General features: G+C 42.6%; 1 protein-coding gene across 1 annotated transcript in view; it reads right to left on the reverse strand.

The window, feature by feature from the left end:
• Positions 1-16,396: 16,396 nt before the first annotated feature.
• Positions 16,397-25,342, reverse strand: part of Spata17 (spermatogenesis associated 17) — a 177,464-nt gene continuing 168,518 nt past the window's right edge. The window contains 2 exon segments of the mRNA XM_021638233.2: positions 16,397-16,771; positions 20,100-20,182. Of these exon segments, the coding sequence (XP_021493908.1) occupies positions 20,102-20,182 (81 nt within the window). The 3' untranslated portion in view covers positions 16,397-16,771; positions 20,100-20,101.

The following is a 25,342-nucleotide window of genomic DNA, read 5'->3' on the forward strand; positions in this document are numbered from 1 at the left end:
ATTCATTATATGACCAGTGGTTCCCAACCCTCCTAGTGCTGAACACCTTTAGTACAGTTCCTCATGTTGTGGTGACCCCTAGACATACGATTATTTTGGAGCTACTTCATAACTGTAATTTTGCTACTTTTATGAATTGTAAATATCTGATGTGCAGGATATCTGATATGAGACCTCTGTTAAAGGGTCGTTTGACCTCCAAGGGGGTCACGGTGCACGGGTTGGGAAGCATTCTTGAGAGTCTCTAGAACAGACAGCTTCCTTACATTCGGAAAGGCGCTGTGACAGTTTCCCCTCCTTTACCCACACTGATTTCTACTTGTAAACTGGTGTGTCCCCAGGGTGCGACACAGGTAGATAATGCCTGTGGTTTCCTTCTGATGTCAGGAGCAGACTGAATAAAGACACTGTCCTGCAGAGAGATTTGCCTTCAGAGAAGGAGGGACCCATGAGGGTGGACTTTTGAGGTTCTCTAAGGCTCTCCATAAGAGGTACCCGGGCAATGGCTGTCCGGTTATTATTGGCCATACCTCACTAACATCTAATTTAAATTGCCTGCTAACATTGTATAATGTCAAGCCTTTCTAAGGTTTGTGATTAAGTTTGTCATAATTATGAAGGATACTGAGAAGTAAATCAATAGTAATAAAAGAGAGTGAATCTTCTGGAAGAGAAAGCAGGAACTCCAGGGAATGCTGAGTCTCCTCATTTTGCTTGGGCACCTGGGAACTGGAGTAGCATGCCCTATCCAATTCCAGGATTACTTTGATTGGTGGGAACCAAGTTCCCTGGCCAGTAGGGACCTTGAACTTTGACCCCCCTGTTTCCACTTCCCAAATACTGAAATTATAGGCATGTACCATTATATCTAGCTTTCATGCATCTTTAATGATCCACTTTTGTGTCTTAAACTTTGTTACTTAGTAAAACTCGATGCTAATTTTGCTTATACTAAAAGCATTTCCTCCTTGGCAAGATTTGTCATTCCTTTTGTTTTGGTAATAAATGAACCCTTCAATTAAATTAATGAGCCTTTTTAGAATTACATAGACCATGAGTGGACATCACAACTTACTCTGCATGATTATTTGTAATAACACATCAGCCTGTTTATGCAAGAACAATTATTTCCTGTTAGCTTTCTACCCCATTCCTATAGATGCAATGAACCACACTCAGGGGAAGCAGGTGGACAGTGGCTTTGGCACTGAAAACAAACTCAAACTCTAGCTCCTTGCGATGCTGAGTATTTGAAAGAAAGGGGATCAAAGCAGGAGGCTCACTATCTTCTCCCCTCCCTGAGGTTGGCCGCAGAGATTAAAACTTCTCTGCACAAGCCAGCCACACTGCCTGGAAACACCGGGTAAGCTTCCTCACCCTTCTGCGTAAGAACTGACAAAAAGGAATTTTGTTGTGAGACTGGGGGTGTATGTTGATGGTGGAGTGCTTGCTCAGCATAAGGCCCTCAATTGATTCCCAATGCCTAAAAATAAGGTGTGTGTGTGTATGTGTGCGTGCGTGTGTGTGTGTGTGTGTGTGTGTGTGTGTAGCTGAGGGGCAGGACAGGACAGGACAGAGAAAGACGGACAGACAGACAAAGACTCAAGAAAATTTGTCATGGTCTCAAAGAGGCCAAGGAGAGTCTGAGCAGATGCTATGTGTTTGGTCCCTTCTGTGTCTCTGTTAGTCACACCCTCCTCTTCCTCCAGGCTGGCTATTCGCCTGTCCTGAGACAGCTTTCTCTACGTCTTTGGGATCTCATCTCTAAGGTTCTGATGGTTCCAAGAGCACACTCAACTTGAATAAAATAAAAATGACCTTCTCTCTCGCTAAACATCTTGTCAGAAGCAGACCTGACCCATGTCACATAGGGAAATGTGTCTCTTAGCTGGGGCTTCATCAGGCTTCCTGCTCTCAAGGTGGATGGCTGGCTTTCCTCTACATTGAAAATCTCTTCATCTGGAGGCATGGCAGCTGTGGTTTTCTGATTCATTTTCATTTCCTGTTGACAGATGCCTTCTTCTATAGAGTGCTGGAATTCCTAGCTCAACACATTTCTCTGTTCCTCCCTCCCTCCCTCTGTCCTTCCCTCCTTCTTTCCCTCCCTCCCTCTTTCTCTCTCTTTCTCTCTTTCCCTCTCTTTGCTCCAACATGTCTCATCCTAAAATACCAACAGCCCATTCCAAAAATAATCCCACTTCAGCGAAGCCTAACCTGGATTGCAAAGTGGCATAGAAACACTCCATCTTCCTGGGTATCTGAGTATACTCTAGAGCTGTGGACTTTTCTGTGGCTCTTGTCTAACTTCTGAGCTAAAGATACAAGGAGAAACAGGACCTTGCAAAGACCAAGGCTGAGCAGACTGAGGAATGGCTTCGCTCCTGTTTTTCTTGTCTTGTCCTATCTTTCCTCCTCTTAAGACAAAGAGAGTTCATGTTTCAGGCTTTCAAGTTCTTAGTTAGCAAATTGCCCTTAAGATGAACCTGGATTCTTCTTGCTACGATATAAGCACATGGCCACCCCCACCCCACACTCCTTATTTCACACAGCTGCTAAGCTCTACATCTCTAGCAGCAATTAGCCTGAACTAATTTTCACAATCTCCTGAGAAGCACTCATTTTCCTCAGATTTGGGTGGGTTTCTAAGCAGAATAGAAAGGACAGAAGCGGGTGGGAGTATGGCTTAAAAACAGCATTTGTCCCTTCAAGCTGAATAAGAAGATAAAAAGAACTATTGCCTGATAGAAGAAATAGACAAAAATGTGTCCTTTCTCTAGATACTGCTGTTTCCTAAACCATTGTTGAATTGGAATGGTCTTTACAGCCTACTGAACGTCTGTGTCACTTAATTAAAAATTGAAATCACTGCAGCATTATCTTAAAACTAGGTATTATCTTGGTCCGTCTTGACTTTCCCGTGGCTTACACATAGAGACGACCAGGCAACGTTAAAATGTGACTTGTGGTGGGGATATCAGACCTATGCTAGACAGCCATAGAGTCTGTGCCGAAAATGGCATTATAATAAGTCTCCTTGGTCTCTGGTGGGGCTGAAGACTGTGGTCAGGCTCCCGCGTAATCCGGAATCTGTCTACCAGATACTCCACAAAAGCCATAAAGGCCTAGGATAGATGAGCTTCTCTGCTTGGCAGTATGTCCCAGGAGTTGTCACACAGCCTCAGTACTCAGAAAATTTAAGCTGGATCTGACCCGAAAGCCTCCTTCCTGAGGACTAGCTTTCATAAGACCAGAAGGTCTGCCAAAGGGGAGAAGCAATCTATAGTCCTACCAAGCTACGGCACGTGTGAACCACAATGACCGGCATGGCAAGATGTCTGTGAGCAGTGATCGTGGTGCTTGGATATTGGTAATAGCCAACAGCTGTCTAATTGGGTCTAACGGCCCCCCTTAGCATGGGGAAAATCATCCCTGGTACTATAAGCCCAACCCTATTACCCAGGCTTGCAGTGAGATCATGGATCTTAGAAAAGAACCTACTACAACCGCTATCCTAGAGCAGCATAATTCTTAGCTGCATTCTAAATAAATGCAGCTCTTGCCCCTCATAGAAAAGAAGCTTCTCTTGGGCATGGAAGCCATCACCGAAAACCACACTGGTCTAACCATAGAGAGCAACAGACTGTGTCTGCCAAGACCCAAGCGATCCATGTAAAACAGCACTCGTGCACCCAAGCGATCCATGTAAAACAGCACTCGTGCACCTGAGGCTCAGGGAACACTACAGAAGAGGGGACAAAAAGATGGCAGAGCCAACAGACACACTCACACAGAAGCGGCGGCTCTCAACAGGCTGTAGTAAAGAGGCAGCTCTCTTTCTCCTTCTGTGGATGATTCAATCTGGACCCTTCAGCTTCAGTAACTATAGGACAAACAGTGCAGCCTTGCTGAGCTCTGTGAAGTCTTCTGGCAAGTGCAGAGTTTCTAGGTGGTCTTAGACACACAAACACAAATGATTTTTTCTGGGCGCACAGCTCCCTAGTGGGAGATTTGCTGCTGCCAACAGAGATAAGCAGTTATATGTCAACTGGTTTGTGCATACAGGCCCATTTTCCAAAGTCTGTGGGAACTAAATACGGTAGATGGATCATTAAAGAGTCAAGAACTCTAGAAGCTTACCACCAATTGTAACATACCTCTCCATACACAAAACATTTGCATTAGCGAAGCATATTTTTACACACCTAGCTTTTCCAAATAGAACGTGATATTTGGAACCACAATCTTTGTCCTTCAGAGCAAAGAGGTCTCAACCATCCTTAACGTCATTGAGACTTGGTGTAAAACTCTCTGAAGGACCATGGCCACCCTTGCAGACAGGGAAAATAAAGGGTCCTGTGTACCTACCACCAAGACTCAGAACCTCTCCAGTTCTGAAATCAGAACTGAAATCAGCTGGGATAAGCACAATACTGCGGATGTCTCCTGTTTCCTCTAATTCCACAGTGTTTGCAGTTATCCGCAAGAAGAAGGAAGCTGAAAGTGGCAGAGATTCATTCAGACACCGTTTCAAAGAAGAAAGGGTGGGGAAAATTGAGTAAGAGCCGGACAGATTCACCAGCATGTCATAAATCCAAGAAAATACCAGTTGACAGTAAAAATATAAACATTTCCAAGGACTGGGCTTCCTTGTACACTTGTAAGTCAAGTGTACATGTCTGAGAGAATTTCAAAGACTAAAAAGCATTATATATATATGTGTGTCTGTGTGTGTGTGTGTGTGTGTGTGTGTGTTATTGACTACTTTCTACTTTCCTCATTGCTATGGACAAATAGCTGAGAAAAAGCAGCTTGAAGGAGGAAGCGTTTTTTTTTTTTTTAGGCTCATTCCACAGCCCATTGTGGCAGGGAATGTTCAGTACCAGGAGCGTGGTGCGGCTGCTCTCGCGGCAACTGCGTTCAGGATGCAGAAATAAGAGTGCTCAGCTCGCTTTTGCCCTTTCCCCTTCTCGTTCAGACAGCCCCGCGGCCTGCGGGCTGGAGCTACCCTCGTTCAGGATGGCTTGTAGCTCAGTTAAACCTCTCTGGAATCGCCTTCCTGGACCTTCCCACGATGTGTCTCCCAGGTGACTCCGAGTTCAGTCCAGCTGATAGAAGATTGGCCAGCATACAAGGGTCCAGGCTGCACCGAGATGTGCTGCCAGTCACCAGCTATCTGTTGTCCTCTCTGCTGGCGCTCCACCTTCCCTTCAAAGCCTGTTTTGTGCAGTCAAAGCTTCAGTTAAGCTCCTTCCTAAGGCACCTGCCCCTTTGTCAGCAGGCATGATGTTAATTCTCGTCAGCAGAGGGCAGTAGAGAGACATTGCAGAAAGGAAGGGCTGTTCCTGGCCCGAGCCTGTGCAGGCTCTCAAGGGGCAACCACCACAGGCTTTCTCTACATTATCTTGGAGCGGAGTGTCCCTGGGGGGAATCCGCTCATGGGTAGCTTCTCCCAGGACTCCAAAACATGGCCTTCCGGCCGGTTCTGACAGTGCAACATCACTCAGTGAGCCAGGGCCTGCTCTCTCGTTGTCCTGGGGGATGGGAAACCTCCCCCGGATGCTCCGCCAGGGTCCTGCTCCTTCGACCTGCGGCTCTGGTGTTCTGTACACTGCTCTAGACTTCCTACTCGCCGTCTCTCAGTACACCAATTTCAGTTATGGTTCTTAATTCCTTAAACTTCCCATACTTGAATCCGTGTGTGGTGTGTACCGTTTGGGCTCTGATTAATGTGTTCTGACATCTGTGAGCTCTTGTGAAGTACTTTACCAGAGAATTAGAACACGAAGAATAACCTTTGTTCTCCATCAAGCAATAAAGCTGATCATACAATATTCTTTTTCCTTATGCAAGTCTGGGTAGGAGATGGGAAAAATTCCTCTCTGTCTTCCTGAAGGTTTGCTAAAATGAACATACGATAGACATATGAAGGAAAGAAAGGACATGGAAGTCAGCGTATACAGGGCATCACCTGAACACATCCAGCCCCAGGAAGACCAAGAACCCACACACCTTCCCTGCAGTGGCCTGGAGAAAGGGCAAGGAGACTGTATTTCAGGACTTTTCCTGGGAGGTGAATGGGCACAACGATTAACCGTTTCTGATTCTCTCTGGAGGCAGAATGGAGCAAAGAACAAAAACCAGCTGTGACAGCCTGTCTAGGTGTGGGGCCATTCTTCAGTCCTTCTCGCTGAGACAGGGTTTAGTCTTCCCCGTCAATGGAATCTCAGGGTGGGATCAAAGTTACCTGTTCCTTTCTGGCGGATCCATTTTTCAGGTAGATGAGAGATTACAGAGAAAAGTCTCTTCCTGTCTCAGGAGGAGAAACAGGAGCAGGTTGGGGAGGCTTTGATTCTGAGGCCTTTCAGCTTTCTTTGCCTCAAAGACCTGGGCATGTCAAAGCGAGCCCGGACACCCACTGTGGACAATTCTGCGTTTGAGGACCAAGCAGATTCACGGGAGGCGCTACTACTATGTTCTGTTCAAAGGCTCCTCAGATCCCTGGCTTTCCAGAGCACAACACCCAAGCCGATGACTTCACTGGACCAGCGCCTCTGGCGGGTGCTGCATGAGAAGGCACAGAACAGCCTGGGAAGCAAGCTCATCCTGCCTGTCCCCGTCCGGCTACTCCCATCTTACCAGAGGGCTGCCGGAGGCCTCCGGAAGGACTTCTCTTGGTCTTCTTCTGGAGAAGATGGTGTCCAGATGCTTTGAGCACCGCTGGGGTAAGATACTAGTGTCTAAATTCAACACCTCAAGCCCAGTCCTAGCAGGAAGACTAGCAATGTGAAAGCCACCTCCTATTGCAGTAGCATGAAGATCTGCAAACATGAGAATGAGCACGAGAGCCTCACCACGGCTCTCTCAACCGGAAGTAGCTGAGGCTAGCCTCAAACTTACCATCTTCCTGCCTCTACTTTCCAAGTGCTGAGATTAGAGGCACGTGCAGCCACACTTATCCTGACATATTCCTTTCTATTTTTTGTGGGAAAGAATTTCCAAAATTCCCCCCAAGTTCTAGCAACACTAACACTGTCTCCAGATTTATTTATTTAGTAAAGTAACATTTAGATGACAAAATACGGCTCAAGTACATATTGAGGACAAGACCAGAAACAAGTGAGAAAAGTTGAATGGTAGCCCAGAATTATGTCTCAAAGAAAAAAAAAAAGTGTCAGGACTAATCCACAGTTTTGAAGGTCTGATACACTGTACACTTTTAAAAAGGTTTTAATTACGTGTAAGTCTGTCTGAGCGTGCACACGCGCATGTGTACATACGTATGAGATCCACCTACTCTTAAAAACCACCATTTTCCTGCAGTGAGATTCAGCTTCCTAGTGAACGACTGCAAACCGGGAGCAGGCAATGGTCGTTCGGTCATCTTTTCCCCTGGGAGTGCTGGAGACAAATGCGTGTCTCATGCTCAGCGTGGATCCGCCATCAGTCTTCCAGAGTGCTGCCTCTCATTACCCTCTCACCAACCATCCCAGACCGGTCCATTTTCAGAAGTCCACGTGAGTTAAACATTGCTTACCTACAGGAATTGTGTAAAACATTTAGATTTAGGATGCTAATCCCTCTGGTTGTGTCAAGGCAGTACTAGAAGGTCAATCAAGGCAGTGATAATGGGGATCTGACTGTGTTTTGACCACTGTATGGTGAGGAAGAAGTCCACCCAACCAAGCCTGATATGTCAAGATGGCCAACGCAGACTTGAAGGGCATGCTGGGTAGTCTTTCCTTCATGAGCACAATCTATCAGCAGAAGTTCTGTGTTACCAGCTAGTCACTGATGCTAACACTTACCCCGAGCCTATGTACTATAACTCAGCAGTATTCTGTCTGAGGTGCTGACTCATTTTGCTCCAAAACTGTTTTGTGCTCACTAGTAGTTTTCCTAGAGTTCATCTGTAAGTCAGAATTGTTACTAAACAGAATCACTGAAATATGTTTTCCAATTAAAAAAAATAATTTTTCTTTTAAGCACATGGTGTGTGTGTGTGTGTGTGTGTGTGTGTGTGTGTGTGTGTGTGCGCGCCCATGAAAGCCAGCAGCAGGATCCTATGGAGATGGAGTTACAGGTAGTTGTGAGCCCCCTACTCCAGGTACTGGGAACTCGAGTCCTCTGCAGGGACAGTTTGTGCTCCCAACTTCTCAGCTGTCTCTCCAGACCCCCAAACTCTGCGTTACACTTTAAACGTTTTGCAGGAGAGGGCAGGCTGTGGCTGGAGGTTGGAGGACGACTCCCGGGGGTTGGTTCTCTCTGTTCAGCATGTAGGTCTTGGGAATCAAATCTAGGTTGTCTGTCTTGGTGGGACGTACCTTCAGCTTCCAAAGCCATCTTGCGGGACTTTAAATTTTTTTTTTTAAATAAAAGTATTTAGACCATCTTTCGGGTTTTTCAACTAAACAAAATAAGCTACTACTGCAATGAATTCTATCCCTAGGAGGTATCCAGTGTTTAGTGTAGGTCACCACTGTATATAAAATGCATAGGCCAAATGGAGTGGGGAGGAAAATAGGTGCTGTATTTGCTTGGAAGCAGCTTTACGAAGAATATCTACTAGACTTCATACTTATTTGAGTTGTTGTGTTTTTCTAGCTAGTGGTTTCATAAAAAGTTATCCACAAAGAAAGAGCCACAGAGTTGTATGAATGATTATTCATCCTTAAATTTCAGTTTTCCTGCTGTTGACAGATGGAGGCTACATACCTACTGGCCTCTCCAGAGTTTGGCAGTCAATGTGCATGATCTCATTCGACAGAGACAGAATGTTCTGCAGATCTTTTGGCACAAGACGATGAAGAATGAGGGAGGAAGTTAGGATTCTGAGCAATGCATCCTTTAAGAAATGTTCTACAAAGTCAGAATGCTTCTACTCAAAACTTGAAGTGAACTTTAATTATGTATTCCTGTCAGATAAGAATATTCTAGATTCAAGGTGTTTGACATAACTGTGAAATATAAGGACTCGAATAAAAAGCTAATTAGTCATGTCTTGATCTAAATGAAATACGAATTCATATAATGCTCTCATGTAGCTACCAGATTTCATTGCCATCTTTCCTTAGCAATCTAGCACTAAGGACTTTGACAATTACAGGTATTTTGTTCCCCATGACCACATCAATACCGTTTTCTTTAATGGAATCTGAGTAATCAAGGACACAGCTGACATCCTTTTAAAATTCTTTATCTTAATTTGAAGCGCAGGAAGCACTGACATCAAGCTTGGACCAGTACCCAAAACAGGGCATGCTCAGAGTATTAAAAAGCTCAAATCTGCACCTCCTTCTCCATCTCTACTGAACTTTATTTTATTGAAGCTAAAATCAGAAATATAGAAAATAGGTTTTGACTTGGTTTCCAATTCAGATGGCAGTGGGTATTTAGATAGCCACAGAGAGAGGCTTCTGAGCACAGGTGAGCGGACATGAAGGTTAGTTTAGCTAGGATTGCTCATCATGGAGAGGGAGTGAAGCCAACCAGTGGGAGACTTGAGGAGCCTAAAGGTATAAACACAGAAGAGGGAAAGAACTGGCATCTTTCCAACCACGTGCAGGACAGCCATGCAGAACAGAGCAGCAACTTGTTGTAAAGCACCAGGTTAGACCAGCAAGTGAGACTCTGGCCCCCCATGACAAGAGTTGACTAACAAACAGTTATAAAAATCTAACATGGAAAACCCTCTCCAAAGACATACTGTAATTTCCAAGCCTTGGAGGAACTCAGGCAGGGGCAAGGAAGATTCCGGCCAACGTGGAGGGTGAGAGAGTAAACAATTTTCTTGGGAATTTCTCCTCATGCCCTCAAATCTCTAACAATAGAAAACTTTACTTTCCATATGGAAAGGTCACTTGCAATGAAATCACATGTACAAGGACACATAATTGTTAGATGAATTTGTTGTGTTTCCACTGAAGTTCCTTCCCAATATAAGGCAGTATCTGAATTCTACCATATACTGTAAGTAGCATTTTTAAGTGTTCTTAGATGTATATTTGAAATGAAACATTATATTACCTATCTGTTGCTATGACAACCCATCTAGCAACAGCAACGTGAGGAAAGAAGGAAGGACAGAGGGGAGAGAGGGAGGGAGGGAAGGAGAGATGGAGAGACAGAGGGAAGACTCATTTTTACTTATAGTTCCAGAGAATATAGTCCATCATGGCCAAGGAAGCATGGTGACAAGAACAGGAGGGGCTGGTCTAACAGTGTCCACAGTAGGAGGCTGACAAAGACAAGTGCCAGTGGTGGCCAGCTGCTTCTGCTGGCGTTCAGTCTGGGACTCTAGCCCACAGAATGGTACTGCTCACATTCAGCTGAGACTCCCCACCTCAGCTAACCTAACTTAGATGATGCCTTACAGATGTATTAAGATATTTGCTTCTACTTGACTCTAGTTGACAAGATTCATCATCATAATCGTCTATTAAAAAGTCAGAATTTGAGATCCCAATGTGTGAATTTTGGTATATCTGAACAAGGAGTCTTTGCCAAGATGAAATTTACCAAGCCCATTTGGGCTATAGATTTAAAACCAATTGGCTACCCTGAAAGGTTAGGCAGGTGATCAGTTATTATGCCCCCAGCAATCAGCACATTTGCCACAGAATAAAAAAGGTGGGGAGCTCTCAGGAGACAGAGATGAAAGCCCTGCGTCCATAGGAAAACGGCCTCCCCGATTCTGCTGTGGACCGGCAAAGTCTTTAATTCTCCCGCAGCTGTCTTCAGGCTGGCGTGTGGGACGTTCCGCAGACGGATGATGAGACTCATCACCAGCAGCACACACATATATCTTGCGGCTTGATTTTTTTATTTGCTGCTCAAGAAGAGCAGAGAGATTTATTTGGAGGCGCGGTAATGAAGGCGGGAGGTGCCGGGTCCACTGCAGCCTGTCTTCTCAGCATGTCCTCATCACGGGCTCTTTCTAACGTTGACTTGTGTTCTTCATTTCTACACAGTTTTCCTTAAAGGGAGAGTGAGTGTTTTCATATAAGAAGTCAGGAGCTTCAGAAGGCATGACAGCAAAAATGTTTCTCTGGGTGATGTCTGGGGAGACATTTAAAATGTTCTGAGTACTTTCTAATGTTTGCCATGTGCCCATATGCAAACAAACAAACACGTACATATACACAATTGCATGTTCCTTAAAAAGAACCTTGCTCTTCAGGGAAAAATGTGATTTCAGGTTTTGTTTTGTTCCCTTCCTTGAACTTTGTCTCATGAAAATAAAATGATTTGCTACAAGAGGGATGCATGCAGGCATCCCCCTTCCTTCACAGCAGCACCACAAGGAACCTCTCTGGGCCTAAAATGAATAGCAGAAGAGACGGCTGTCAGCACAGCCACGGTAGCCAAAGGATGCACTACTTCCCAGGGTCGCAGCCAATGGGTACATGCTCTGTGGCACAGGTGTGTGCTGAGGATACAGCATGGCTCCAGAGGACCGCTCTCAACAATGTGAAACGACCAACCACAGGCAGGAGTGAACCCTCAGCTTAGATCTGGGGGCAGTCTTCAATTTTTCTTATCTTCCTATCTTAATTTATTTGCTGAATATGAGGATGATATTCCTAAATCCACATGATTTTGGAAATACTAATCAAAATAACTGTGAATTCGCTATGAGATAGATATTGAATCATTAAATCTTAGGAATCCAATGTAAATATCAATAAAACATAGGCAAGTATGTATTTTAAATGGCTAAAGTTAACTACAGTGGTCAAATGTGTGGCGTGAACCCCGTTTTGAGGCTATCACTCACTGCCCATTTGAATGTTCGGATTTGCTTTTATCTGCCAAATCTTGTTTTTCATTTGGCTTATTTTTCCAGTAGGAATTACCAAATACATAAGGTCATAGATTTTGAAATATAAAAGGTTGTAACTTGTAATGTTTGTAAAATTTGAGTCAGAAAAGCTAATGTGAACATGTAATTATCAGCAGTTTTTCACTTCATGAGAGAGCCCTTAACGACTACTGAAAAACTGAAGAGCTTAACATGGCACAAAAATTTCATGCAAAAAGAGAGGCATGAACCAAACTTCCCTTTTTAGTCAGTTTGAACTTATGAATGTGTGTCCCTCAGAAAACAATGCTGCACTCCTCTCACCCATCACTGAGTCCACAGAAACATTTGAAATTTGTCATACGTTTAGTAAAAACAGGAATGCAGTTTTAGAAATTGAGGGTTGCAATGGTTTGAGGTACAAGGTCTCATAAGTGTGAATGCTTGGCCCCCTGACGCTCACACTGTTCTGTGAAGTTTTGGAAACTTTGGGAAATTCTGGAAGAAGAGGACACTGAAGATACATCTTTAGGAGCTATATACCATGCGTGTCCAGCTCCTCTTCCTTGCTCCGTCTGCTTCCTGTCTACCCTGTGTTCAAAAACGTTCCTGGCCAAGCAACACAGGCCACTTCTTCTGAAACTGCATCAGATATTTGTTGTGATAACTAGCCAGTCTAACACAAGTCCATGTGTAATATGTCTGTGAAGAAGAGTGAGTTGGGGTTGGCCATGGTGTAGCTGTCTACCTGCTCAGTGTTCATCACCATTTTGAATAAGCAGTGCTGGCTTTTAGGAGTGCCATGGAAGAGTTAGGTCAGGACAGCAGTAGTAAGAAAGAGGAAGACGGGTGTAGGGAGCTCCAGGTGCTTGCCTTTGTTCCAATGCCACCATTTCGCCAAACTTGTTAGCCTCAGACAGCACTGCAACAATCCCAACAATATCAAGAATTATTTATTGAGACATGTTGAATCAGAAGGGCCATGCTAAGTGACTTTAGCATTTTAATAGCCCTGGAAGAATTACTATCCAAATTTTTAGGTAAAGAAATTGAGGCTAGGCAAGCTTAAGAAACGTTGCCAATATAGCAGGTATAGTGAATGTCATTGGTACTTGAAATAGTTATGGTTGACCAAAGTAGGAGCCTAAAGAAGAATCCAGCTTGGCCCGTCCACTGTATGAGTTTTACAACTGCAATATCTGTCAATGTCTGACAAGAAATTTCATGTATTTTTAGCTTCTCCTAAAAAGTAGATAGTATGTTGGAACATCAGTCTCTGCAGGGACCCCTAGGCCCAGATTTTTTGGCTCTTTTGCTCTCCTTGTGGAGCTCCCGTCCCCTCCAGGTCTTTCTATCTCCCTCTTCCTCCATAAGATTCCCTGGACTCTGCCCAAAGTTTGGCTATCAGTTTCAGCATCTGCTTTGATACCCTGCTAGGTAGTCTTTTAGAGGGCCTCTGTGGTAGGTTCCTGCCCTGTTGCCTGTCTTTTCCTGTTTCTGATGTCTCTCCTGTTTGCCCTCCTGAATGAGGACTAAGCATCTTCCCTAGGGTCCTCCTTGTTCTTTAGCTTTTTTAGGTCTGTAGATTTTAGTATGTTTATCCTATATTATATGTCTAATATCCACTTGTGAGTATATACCATGTGTGTCTTTCTGCTTCTGGGATACCTCATTCAGGAAGAACTTTTCTAGTTCCCACCATTTATCTACAAATTCCATGATTTCCTTGTTTTTAATTGCTGAGTAGTATTCCATTGTGTAAATATACCACAATTCCTTTATCCATTCCTCAGCTGAGGGACATCTGGGTTGTTTCTGGGCCTTTTTTTTCACATAAGAAAATGGGGAGGCTAAAGACCACCATCTTCAGAGAGAATGCTCTCCAGCGGTGTGGCATTTGCCTCAACCCCTTGCATTCTTGCCTCACATGCTTGATAAAGTTAATTATCCTTTCAGGAAAGTATGTAATTCTTGAAAGATACATCTACAACTAAGACAAAGGAACAGAGTATCAAACACAGACTAGGAAGACCCCAGTCCTCACTAATAGTGACTAGAATAACTCAAATCGCCATAGAGAAGAGCTGCATTTTTAGCTCCAAATAGATGAAACAATTATTTCTATATTTTGTGTCCAGCGGCTTTGACTCAGCATTCATGAGATTGTGAAGTATTAGTGAACCTGATCTTAGTGGTGATTGTTTTCTGCTGCATTCTGGATTTTATTTAGTGATTCTCCCTCCCACATATCCATGAACTCAGCACCTAGTTGTCTTCGCTTTGTGGCTTCCTCTCTGTCACTGCCTGCCTGGATTTCAGTTCTTTGACTCTGCAATGTTAAAAAAGCAGAAATGCCTCCAGGGAAACAGCAGTGCACAGGGGAGGCACATACGCTCCGGTGGCTTGGCCTTATTGCTGTCTTTTTAACGTAGCCAGGCGTGTGGTTTTGCATTGTGTGATTCTTTCCTGGTCATGTTCTAACAAAAGTCTACTTTTGTAAATGGAACAGAAAAGGAAACTCCTGACTGTTTGCTGTGTACTTGGACCTTCAAGTTTCTTACCTGTTGTCTCCTGAGGTTTCTGGCCAAGACCCATCCCGCATACATGCAAATGGATTTTCCCTTTGTGCCTTCTTCCTTCCCTTCTGAGCCTGCTAGAGGGATGATTAAGGATCTCAGCAAGAAGCAGAGGGGAGAAGTCTGGAGACAGGTGTCCATTCTAGGGCCTACTGCATTCTTCTTTACTCTAAAATCTGTAAAGTGTGCTCTACCTACTTGATGAAAAGAAATATTTTAAGTAAAATTATTATCCATGGAAGTATTCTTCTGCTTGGGATGTGTTTGTGCTTCCACAATAACAAAAATACAAATGAAACATCTTAGGCATAAATATTTCAAAATATCTGTGCATTTTCAGGCCATTGAGCAAATAACTGTGTGAAAAACTAATAGTTTTTACAATCAATTTTCTAATGGTAATGTGAAAGAATATTCATTGTTTAAAACGTAACAGCAGGTCATTTATCTGTTGGTACATGACTGGAGTGTGCACAGTATGTATGTGGTGCATACATGTGAGTGAGCCTGCACACATGGCCACGTGCCAGCACACAGAGGCTGAGAAGGCGACGGGGCACCTTCCTTTCTTACTCTCCACCTTATTCCTTTGAGACAGGCTCTCTCATAAACACGAAGTTCACTATTCCTGCAGGTTGGCCGAGCAGCAAGCCCTTAGAATAGGGCCGTTTCTCCCACCAGCACTGAGTTTCTGCACACGCAGTCATGCTCTGCTTTTTACCTGGGTGCTGTAGATCTGACTTCAGGTCCTCATGCTTTTAGAGAGAGTGTCGCTTTGAGGACTCTAGACCCTCAAGCTGACAGTCATTATTAACCATCACACTAGCTCCAGTAAAGTTTTCATTGTGAGGATGCATTTTGAATGGAACCAAAGGACACGGGGACCTCATTTTATTTAACATAAATATCCCAGGAAAACTCAAGCCTTTTGATAAACTAGGAAGCTTTTAAGAGACTGGCTTCTTAACAGATCACAATTCAGAGTCATACAGGAATAGCCACACACCAGGTGGCCTTGTTCCTGCCCCCGTCTAAGCAGCTTGCAAATACATTTCTAGTTTGAGAACACCTGTGCTTGGCTCACATTCTGCCCTGTTTCTCTTGTATCTCAAGTTCAAGGCCATTGTTGTGCACCAATTTCTTCTGGGAAGAAACATTCCATCCTGCAAGATGCTATTAAGAGCCAGAAACTAAACAACTCAAAAGTGTTGGGAAGTCCCTGAAACTGACCAGATGCAATTGGCCCCTCCCTTTTCTGTTCCTATAATAGGAGTTTTAAAGATGGCTGAAAGACACTGCCAAACAAGCTGAGCTGCCTGGAAGAGGTTCAGGCCAACAGAGAAGCTTGAAAAAAATATGCTTTAACTTGTACAGTTGCCTACAAGTTGTGCAATAAGCTCTAGGTTTCCAGCTTTAGTGAGCTGTCACCCTTGTGGGAATGGGCATGGGTGAATGCAGCTGTCTTTCTTTGAGCTATTTCTACTCCTAAAAGCAACCTCAGGAAAACTCATTGTTCAGTCCAGTTGGATTGTGGTGGTACTCTTACTTTGATCTCTTGTTGGTCTCTGCCTAGGCTGAAAGAGATTTGTTCTGTCTCTCAAGGTCTGGTGTGTCATAAAACAGACATGGAGGTCTATTTGGGATAATGTGTCATTATTTCTCTCAGGGAAGAACTTTTATGCTAAATAATTCCTCATTATCCATACTTCAAATCATTTGTTATTCCATGTACATATTAGCTGTTATTAATTGCTGTCTAGCAAAAAAAGGGACTGAGAGCAAAGTGCACATCACTTGTAAGTAGAGTGATGGAGTCAGAATATAGCCACTTCAGTAGAACCACTGATGGCAGTTTGGGTAAGAAAAAGGGATACAGTGTTAACAGATGTTCTCAAAGTCATCTGTCCCAAAGGAAATCTGAAATACCTCCACACTCTCATGGCTTTACACCACATGCTCACATATAACTCCCTCACCCACAAATACCATACGTATCCCTTTCCCACACAGCGCACATAAGCTGTAGAACGACAGTTATAGTTTATTGAATCACAGTGAGTCTGGCTTATTGGTAAACCTGGTTAGTTCTTCTAAGATCCTTCTTCGTAACTTCTTCTCAAACTATCAAGTTTTGTAATGAACCAGAAATGGTTTTAATTATTTCTCCCGACAGATGAGAGAGTGAGAGTTAGGTGAAAAGGTTGGGGTGGGAGAGAGTGGGAGGAGAGAGGGAGAGAGGGTGGGAGGGAGGATGGAGAGCCTGGAGGTTACCAGACTGAGATCAAGGCTGAGTGAGATCAGTCATGGAGATAGAGTCTGGAACTCCGGACAGTGGCATCTTCGATTTTGTGCTCACTTCATCTTCACCTCATTTCCACATCACATCTTCTTTCATTCTCTAAAACCAATCAGCACAATGAGGGGGGGAAAAGGTACCTTATTAAAGCAAGTTCAAACATACTCAGTACTCCTAGCTTTAGCCAAGGCCCTGCATTGACTCCCTGACATTTGAGCCTGCTCTCCCAGCTCTCTGGTGCCCCCGACTGCATATCTGGATTAACAATCTTGAAGACAGATGTCACTAAATACATGATATGTTGAACAATCTGCCTCAGTTGCTGAAAATCACAGGCAGCTGCTCCAATGAGCAAGTGGGTGAGTGACAAACAGAATCTTTGTTTAAGGACAGTTCAACCAGAGAGCGATATGGTAGTGCCCTCACTTTGTTCCTTTCCAACTCTCTGTGACAAACATAAGGTTATAAATTTGTACAATGCTGGCATGAACAAACAGGTTTCATAATTTTTCTTAGTGGCTTAAAATTTTAATCTCCAGCAGGTGAATGTGTAGCTCAAATGCTTGTTTACTGCTTTCATTCTATACAGCTCATTTTCCTTACCCAGTGGCTATAATACTGTTTCCACTGTACAAAGACAATGGAAGTTTCCATTTTTTTCTGTTTCCCAACCCAGGTACACTTATTTTTCATTTTCAAGTTTTGAGTCATTCATATGCTGGATGCCTACAGAATGGTGAAAAATGAACATTGCTTTTCATGTCTAAATAATCATTTAATTAAAACTCATCTGTCTTCCAAATGAAACCACATTTTAGCAGAAAGACAGGATGGACCAAAGCCCATTCCAAAAGAAGCCTGGGAATATTCATCAGAACACAATGCAGGAAAACTCCCCAGATGCTGCATGGACTCTGATGGGACCCCCATTCATAAATACAAACACTGGTCGCAGCTTCTCACGACAATGTCTTTCCACTCTGCTTACTAGGGACTTCCTATCTGGTGGCATGAATGGAGCTGAAAAGACAGCACACACCGATGGGGCCCAGGGTATTTTTATTTAGGTGAAATTGATTTGGGAAGCTATCAAAGGTTACAAAAGGTGAACAGTTACAAAGGCAAATGAAATAAATTAATAATGTTGCTAATTCACAAAATATGTAAGACATCAAGCTGAGTTCATGAACATGTCTTTAAATTTTGCCCCACATTTGTGTCTTTGTGGGCCAGGCTTTTTAACTAGAACCAATGTGAAACATTTGTTCCTTTTGCTCTTCTCCTTCACCATAAACAATTTGGCAAGTATTTTATCTTCCGACAAAATGATAACTGTGTCTGAAATTATCATGGCTAAGGAGAATTGTAATGTCCACATGTTCGCAATTATAGAGGAGGACGATTAAGCTTTATGGGTGAATTTGGTTTAACACTGCCTCTGTCTGGTTAAATGAAAATTAAAAAATAAGATGAAATATAAAGTTGAATCTGGGAAAAATAAGGTTAATGAAAATCTTATCAGCCAGAGATAGCCACCATTACCATTTGTGCGATATATAAATGCATATATACATATTTTACTTATAAATGAGTATATAGAAATGTGTTTGAATAGATATGCAGGTATATATGTGCATATGTATGCACACACACTATTACACAATCAAATTGCACAGTGGCTGTAAACGTGGCCTTCTCAGAAATACAAGGTAGGCATTTTGTCAGATCAGTAGGTAAAGATCTGTTAACATTTTTATATCAGCACAGAATTACATTGTATTCACTCTAATTGAATTTTCTGTATATTAACCAGCACTTAGGTTGGTTCCAATATTGTTGTGTAATAATCTCCTCTGAATTAAAACATTTTATCCTAGAGAGAAGCTTCTTAAGACTCGGGAAGTTCTAAAGGAGGATTCTTAAGAGTCAGGGAGTAAACAACTCACAAGTCTCAAAGTCTCTGAAACCAACCAGATTCACAGGGATGCTCCCTGCTCAAGGTTATAGAAGCAGTAAGAGCTGCTGAGGAAGGTAGACTCTGTCTCACTGAGCTACCTACAAGCCATGCAGAGCTCTCCAGGGTTGCCACTGTCACTTTTGTTGTCACTTGTCACTTTTGTTGCCGTGGGCTGAGTTGCCTTTAAGGTGTCCACATTCCTGTACGTAACTCTCTACCAGTACTATTGTAAGTAATCCTAATCCAATAAATTCTCTAGGTCACAAGTTGGAATTTGGTGGTTTGGTGACTTTTTCCATCATCAGTTCTTTATCTGGCATGAATAGATGACTTCACTCATATGTCCCAGAAGCAGTGTCACACAGAAATATTTCTTTAAAAACCATTATAAATAAGTAGAATGGATAAATTTTAAATTAAAAGTTGCCCACACATTTGCAAAATACTATTGGTCACAGATATATCAATATTCAATGGCAATAATACTTTGAAGCTTTGAAACCGTGTTTTTACTTGGTAATATATATATATGTGTGTGTGTGTGTGTGTATACACTCAGAATATTTTCTATTTCCTTAGAACATTTTCTATTTCTGCTCACTTATTCCTTAGAAACAGTTAAGTGATGAGTATTAGTATTTGCTTTAACACATTAACACCCAAATAGAAGCCTTCAGAGATATACATGAATAGAGGGAATACGAATACCAAATATCAAGAAGGCTTTATGCATACCATGTTCTGTCCAACAGACAAGAAGCCATTGGCCTCTGAAGACACTGACTAACAACACATGATTTCTTATTCTCGCCCATTCCTTTCAACTGTCCTTCATCTCGTACCTACTTAAGTTTTGAAAAAAACAAAACAAAACAAAACAAAACAAAAAAAACCCACACAATACTTTCTAAGATCTTAGCTCAACTGCAATCATTTCTTTATTCTAAAATATCTTAGCTCTTGAATTCTTTATTCTAAAATATCTTTGGCTCTTGAATTTTAATATTTATCTCTTCTTTCTGTCTATCTTGCAAACTTTGATAATTACCAGAGACCCTAGACTCTTTCCTATCCCTCGAGGTATCTGATACTTCAAATAAAGCACATATTAAAAAAAGAATCTTTAACTACAGTATATTAGTAAAGTACTGAGAAACATTTTAGCTTTTGGAATACTACTGGTATATTTTCAGGCACTGTGCAAACCTTTACTGTGTTACTTAATTAAAAGATAAAGAATACCTTAGACATTTGTTAGTCCTGTTAATGTATTTTTAGTTCATTTTAGAGAAGAGATTTGAAAAATACAATCAAACATTGAAACCATCAGATTAGAATGAAAGAAATTTATGGAATTTTTATCTTATATAAATATTACTATAGCATTTTAAAGTGCTTTACATTTAACTCAGTCTTGTATGATTATTTATGTATCTAGTATACATTTTGAAGTGCTCAACAAAAAGTGCATACCTTTATACAATTTCTCCAGCTTTTGAATATAACTTTCCAAACTTTGAGAAGAGTTCAAATGATGGTAGGACAGTCTGAAAATCCTAGGGGAAAGAGATCAGATTAGCACTGGTCCCCACTTTATCACTGTCACTTGACTGCAAGGTAGATACAGAACAACTGCATTTCCTTTCACAGCCTTCACACACAATTAGGCAGCTACGTTTTTGGAGATTTTTATCAGTTTAAAGCTCTCATTAAATTCACACTTGTTTTTTGTTTGCTTGCTTGCTTGCTTTTTTGAGGCAGGTCTCATTGTATAACCCTGGCAGGCCTGGAAATCATTAAGTAGGTCAGGCTTGACTCACGCTGGTATCATTCCTGTGTCTGTCTCCCAGGCACTAGGATTGCAGGCACGCAGCACCACACCTTGCAAACACACAGTTTTTGAAGTCTGTGGGTGGCACATGCAAGCAGCTCTGGGAAGTGCCAACATGAGATTTAATCACTTGCTTTTGAGGAGTTTGTACCATGGTTGCCTTTGCCTTGGTTTTAGGGGGTTCTGTGCTTACCTTTTGGCAAAGTAAACATTTTTTTTTAACTGAATCCACTAAAAGAGGGATGTGATGTGTTCAAATATACTGGAGGGCAGGTGTGGAAGCACCCAAGGCTTGACCTGTTGTTCTCTGGAAGGCACATGAAGAAGAAGTAGGTTTTTTGAGGATAGCCAGAATAGCTGCAGTTGATTAAGAAATGGATGCTTCCACAGCATGGAGGTTAAACACACATAAAGCCTCCAAAGAGGCAGCTCATAGACTGAGTTCTGTGCATGAACTGTAGAGGTTTGGTTTCTCCTAAAGAATCTAACGATTAGTGAAGAAATTTTTGTCCAAAACTTTCTGGCTGAGGAAAGCCTAGGTGAAACCCTCCATCCGTGGCCAAGCTCTTGAGAAGGCCCACACTTTACAAGTACATAAAAGCAGGATTTCCTAAAGAACCTGTGGTGTTTCACGGTGTCTCTGTGGCCACAGTCCTTACTCCCTGCTCTGGAATACTTGACTCTTAACCCAATATCTGCTTTGATGACTAAACTCAGACCCCAGAAAAAACGTCTGCACTTGTCATTGTGTTTGTCTTACCAGAGTGTCATGAAAGCTGTTCTGGGCACAGCTTCTGAGTGCAGAGAATGTGTGCAATAGAAAGTCAAAAAGAAAACTAATGGGTTGCCTGGCACAATGGCACAAGCCTAATCCCAGCACTCAGTGAGGCAGAGGCAGGCAGATCTCTGTGAGTTTGAGGCCAGCCTGGTCTACAAAGCAAGTCCAGGACAGCCAAGGCTACATAGAGAAATGCTGTCTTGATAAAACAAAACAAAACATCCAAAACCAAATAAAATAAAAACAAAACAAAAAACCTTAATGATGTAATCTGAACAAAGTCCTTCCTGTTAGGGAGCACGGATGTAGATGACTGTGTATAATGAAGTCTGATTTTCTTACGGGGCTCAGCAGCTTTCCTCTGTTCCAGACATATTGTAGAGTTAATCCAACTCCAGCTCACTGTTTGCAAATACTTCCATGTAATATATCAGGCATGCTTTCCAACACCTAGTAAGTCATACAGCTCTTGAATTTATACAGTCTGTTGTGTGTGTGGTGCACAGTAATGATTTTATGTTGGCAACTCGGCAGACACTGTAAGCTAAAACTGTGAGTAGCTTCATTTTTCTAAGTGTAGATAGCATATTTTACTTTACTTTCAGAACAAATAGACTTGTGCCACAAGAAAGGCTAAAGAGGAGAGAAATGTGAAAGAGGTCGTAAATTCAGCTCTAGGGACAGAGGGAAAATGAAATCTTCAGTTATTCTTACTCTACCAAATAACACTCTTTGTTATGAAGTCATAGTAACAGTGACCTGACTGGTGACCAGAGGAAGTGATGTCAGTGTGACATGTAAGGGTCTGGCAAGAGAAACGAGAGAAAACTGTTCAAATCTTTTAACTGTAAGAAAAGCAGTAGTATTTGGAAATGGATTCATTTACACACTCTAGAGCAAGCATACAAAAACATTGTAGGGACTGAGCTGAGACTCTGAGAGCGGGGAGGAATATAATAAAATGGTTAATTAAGAGCAGACATGATAGATAAGAATGAAAACAAACTAAAACTAAATGAAGGGCAAGTGAAGTGAAGAAAAACCAGTTACCACAGTGGCAGATAGCGTTCCAAATGTGTTAATAATCATTTCAGATGGGCAACGGTCTATAAAAGCCAATGGAGTCCCGAATAATATATTCCTCAAAACCTTGATTTAAATAAAAAACACATCAGGTGAAAAGTGAAGGGACAGAAAAAGAAACAGCATGTTCACGTTAGCCAAAAGAGAGCTGAAATAACTGTATTCATTTTGGATAAAACTGATTTCAGGGTAAGGAGAAGGATCAGGGATAATGACAGTTATTATAGAATGATAGCAGGGTCAAATATCCAAGAAGACCTGTCAGTCATTAGTGTATATGTGCCTAGGATCAGAGGGTTAGCATACATGAGGCAAAAACTGATACAAGTAGCAAGGAGAGGTAGGGATTCACTATTGTACTTGGCAAATTCTGCACCCCTTTATCAATGACTGACAGATCCAGCAGGTAGAAAACCAACAAGGGTGTAATTGAACTGAACAGCACTGTCAATCAACTGGATGTAATTGACATCTATAGGCTGTTTTACCCACCAGCAGCAGGGTGCACACTCTTCTCAGATTCATATAGAAATACCACCAAGATAAACCATGTACTGGACCATAAAACAGTGTAACAAATTTAAAACAAACCATACAAGGCCTTTTCTGAACACAGCAGACATGATGGAAATCAAGGACAGATGCATGGAAACCTCCAAATATGGGGAATTTAGATAGCACACACCTGAAAATGACACAAGTCAGATCTCAGGAGAAGACACACATAACTAAAGATGGAAATACAGCTTCTGGAGATGGTGGCAGCAGCAAAGGCAGAGTTGTGGGAACAAGAGTGGCACGGACAGAGCTGGAGGCAAGGTTTTCAGCAGTCAGCTGAACTTCCGCTCCAGGAACCAGGAAAAGAAGAGCACTCACAACCAAGCAAAGACAGTAATCCCAGCAGAAATCATTAAATGAAAGCCAGAAAAACAGGCTGGGGACTTGGCCCAGCAGGTAAAGAGACTGTGTACCCCCAGTACCTACAGAATCCCTTCCGCTCTGAAGGCAGAGACAGGAGATCCCCGGGGGAAGCTGGCCCAAACTGGTGAGCCCCCACTTCCTCACTGACAGACCCTGTGAACAGGAGGCAGAAACACGCCAGGCAGCTCTGGTATGAGGACCTTGAAAATGGAGAGTTGTTTCCAGTCCTTGGAACCAGCGATGCCTCATCCAAAACCTGGAAATGTTCTTGTTTCTATCTACAGTTCTGTCCTGTTGTGAGGTCAGAAATATAAAAAAATGGTTACCGCACTGGTTTGTGCTCTGGTTGCTCTTCCTCCTTCTATGTAATAACTCTAGGGACCATTGCTGTCTGGAAGGCATGCATGATTATATGCTTCACTAGCCTGGCATGTGTACCAGAAAGTATACGCAGACACAGGGATGGAGAGAAGCAGGGACACCTCATGGGTAGGACAACTCAACTGACCAGCTCAGCCCCATGGTGTAGCCCAGTAAGCTTTCCTAACCCTAGGCAAGGACCCTTGATGGTAGCCTTGTTTGGAATCTGATGCTTCTATTGAAACTCTGTGTCTTTCCCTTGAGTTCTCACCCACGGCAAAATTTCTCCTTCCACTGTCTTGGAAATTTATCCTTTGAACTTGTAAGACACAGGAATTGGAATCTGCTGGCTGATGGTGGCTTTGGGGTCTGTTGATGAGTCTGCACTGCAACTCCCCAAGTTATGCTCTCTAGAGCAAGAAAGCCTCCACAGCACGTGCCCCCTGGGTTTCCCCAGTATCGTTTGCCTCAGTAAACAAAGTGGAAAGTAAGGAGGAAGATGCCCTGTGTCAACTGCAGTACTCCATAGGCATGTGCGTCTATGTGCATATGCACCTGCACACACATGTACCCACATGCATGTAAACAAACACACACATGTGCACACAAAAATATGCATATACTCATGAAATAGGGAACCAAAAATCAAACCTACTTCCTTGAAAATATCAATAAAATTGGAAACTGCTATTTAGGCAGAGAGAATACATAAAAAGGAACAAGTCTCAAACCCTGAAAGGACAATAAAGGAATACAATGAGTATGTTTGAAGTTGGAAATTTGGTAACAGGTAAAATTGTCCAATGCTTTGAAAGATGCTCATATGAGGATGAGCAGATAATCTGAACCAGCCTGTATCTATGTAAAAAATGGAAACAATTCATCATTCTTCCAGCTGGCCACAACAGAACTGTAGAATGGGGTTGTCTACCTTGTGACTTTGTTATGGAGATGAACAGGACCAAGCAAGGCTCTCTCTCGGCATCTTGTTTTCTCCTCAGTCCATCAGTGGTCAAAGTCTGTTCATAGAACACTTATTCTGTTCTTTCAAGTGCCTAGTAAAGTAAATCTCACTGATACTCTGACAAGTTGAGAGCAGTATGATAAAACAGGACTCTGGTCACAGCTCCCTGTAATTGTTTTTAAACAAGTCCTGAACACTCATATACACATGTATTTACAGAGAAGATTAATAATGATTGTAATCAGGAGTTCTGGAAGCTTCTTCCTTCTGTCCTGTGATGCTCTCCGGTTCTTAATTCCTGGCTTCTTTGAGCTGTGAATCCCCCACCCCAGTCCCCAGGTAGCATTTGGGCCTGTGTGCATAGGGCAATCACTGGTCCCAGGACTCAGGCCTGCCTAGGGCCAGACAACAGACATAAATTTATAGTTCTGTGGATAAACAGGGATTTGTCCATGTGCACTATCTAAGAAAAATCTTTTGAAAACTCTCTACCACTTCTATTTTTCATTTTCTGATCCCTCACAGCGTGAACTAGTAACTAACTGCTAGCTCTATGCAGTTCTACAGCTTTGGTCTCCGAAAACCCCTGGTGCTGAGGTACTGCTCCAGACAAGCTGCTCTGACATAATAAAGCAGTCACCCTGCCATCGGACGCGATTTATTTCTGAGTTCAAGAATGCCACCTGCAAAATGCGCTTGCGGGGTCAGGCTGAACATGGGGTAGGGGATTGTTTTCTGAAAGACAACCTCATCAAGAAAAACACTGGGGATGTGATTCC

Source organism: Meriones unguiculatus, chromosome 11 (genome assembly GCF_030254825.1).
Source record: "Meriones unguiculatus strain TT.TT164.6M chromosome 11, Bangor_MerUng_6.1, whole genome shotgun sequence".
In the NCBI taxonomy this organism is placed as follows: Eukaryota; Metazoa; Chordata; class Mammalia; order Rodentia; family Muridae; genus Meriones; species Meriones unguiculatus.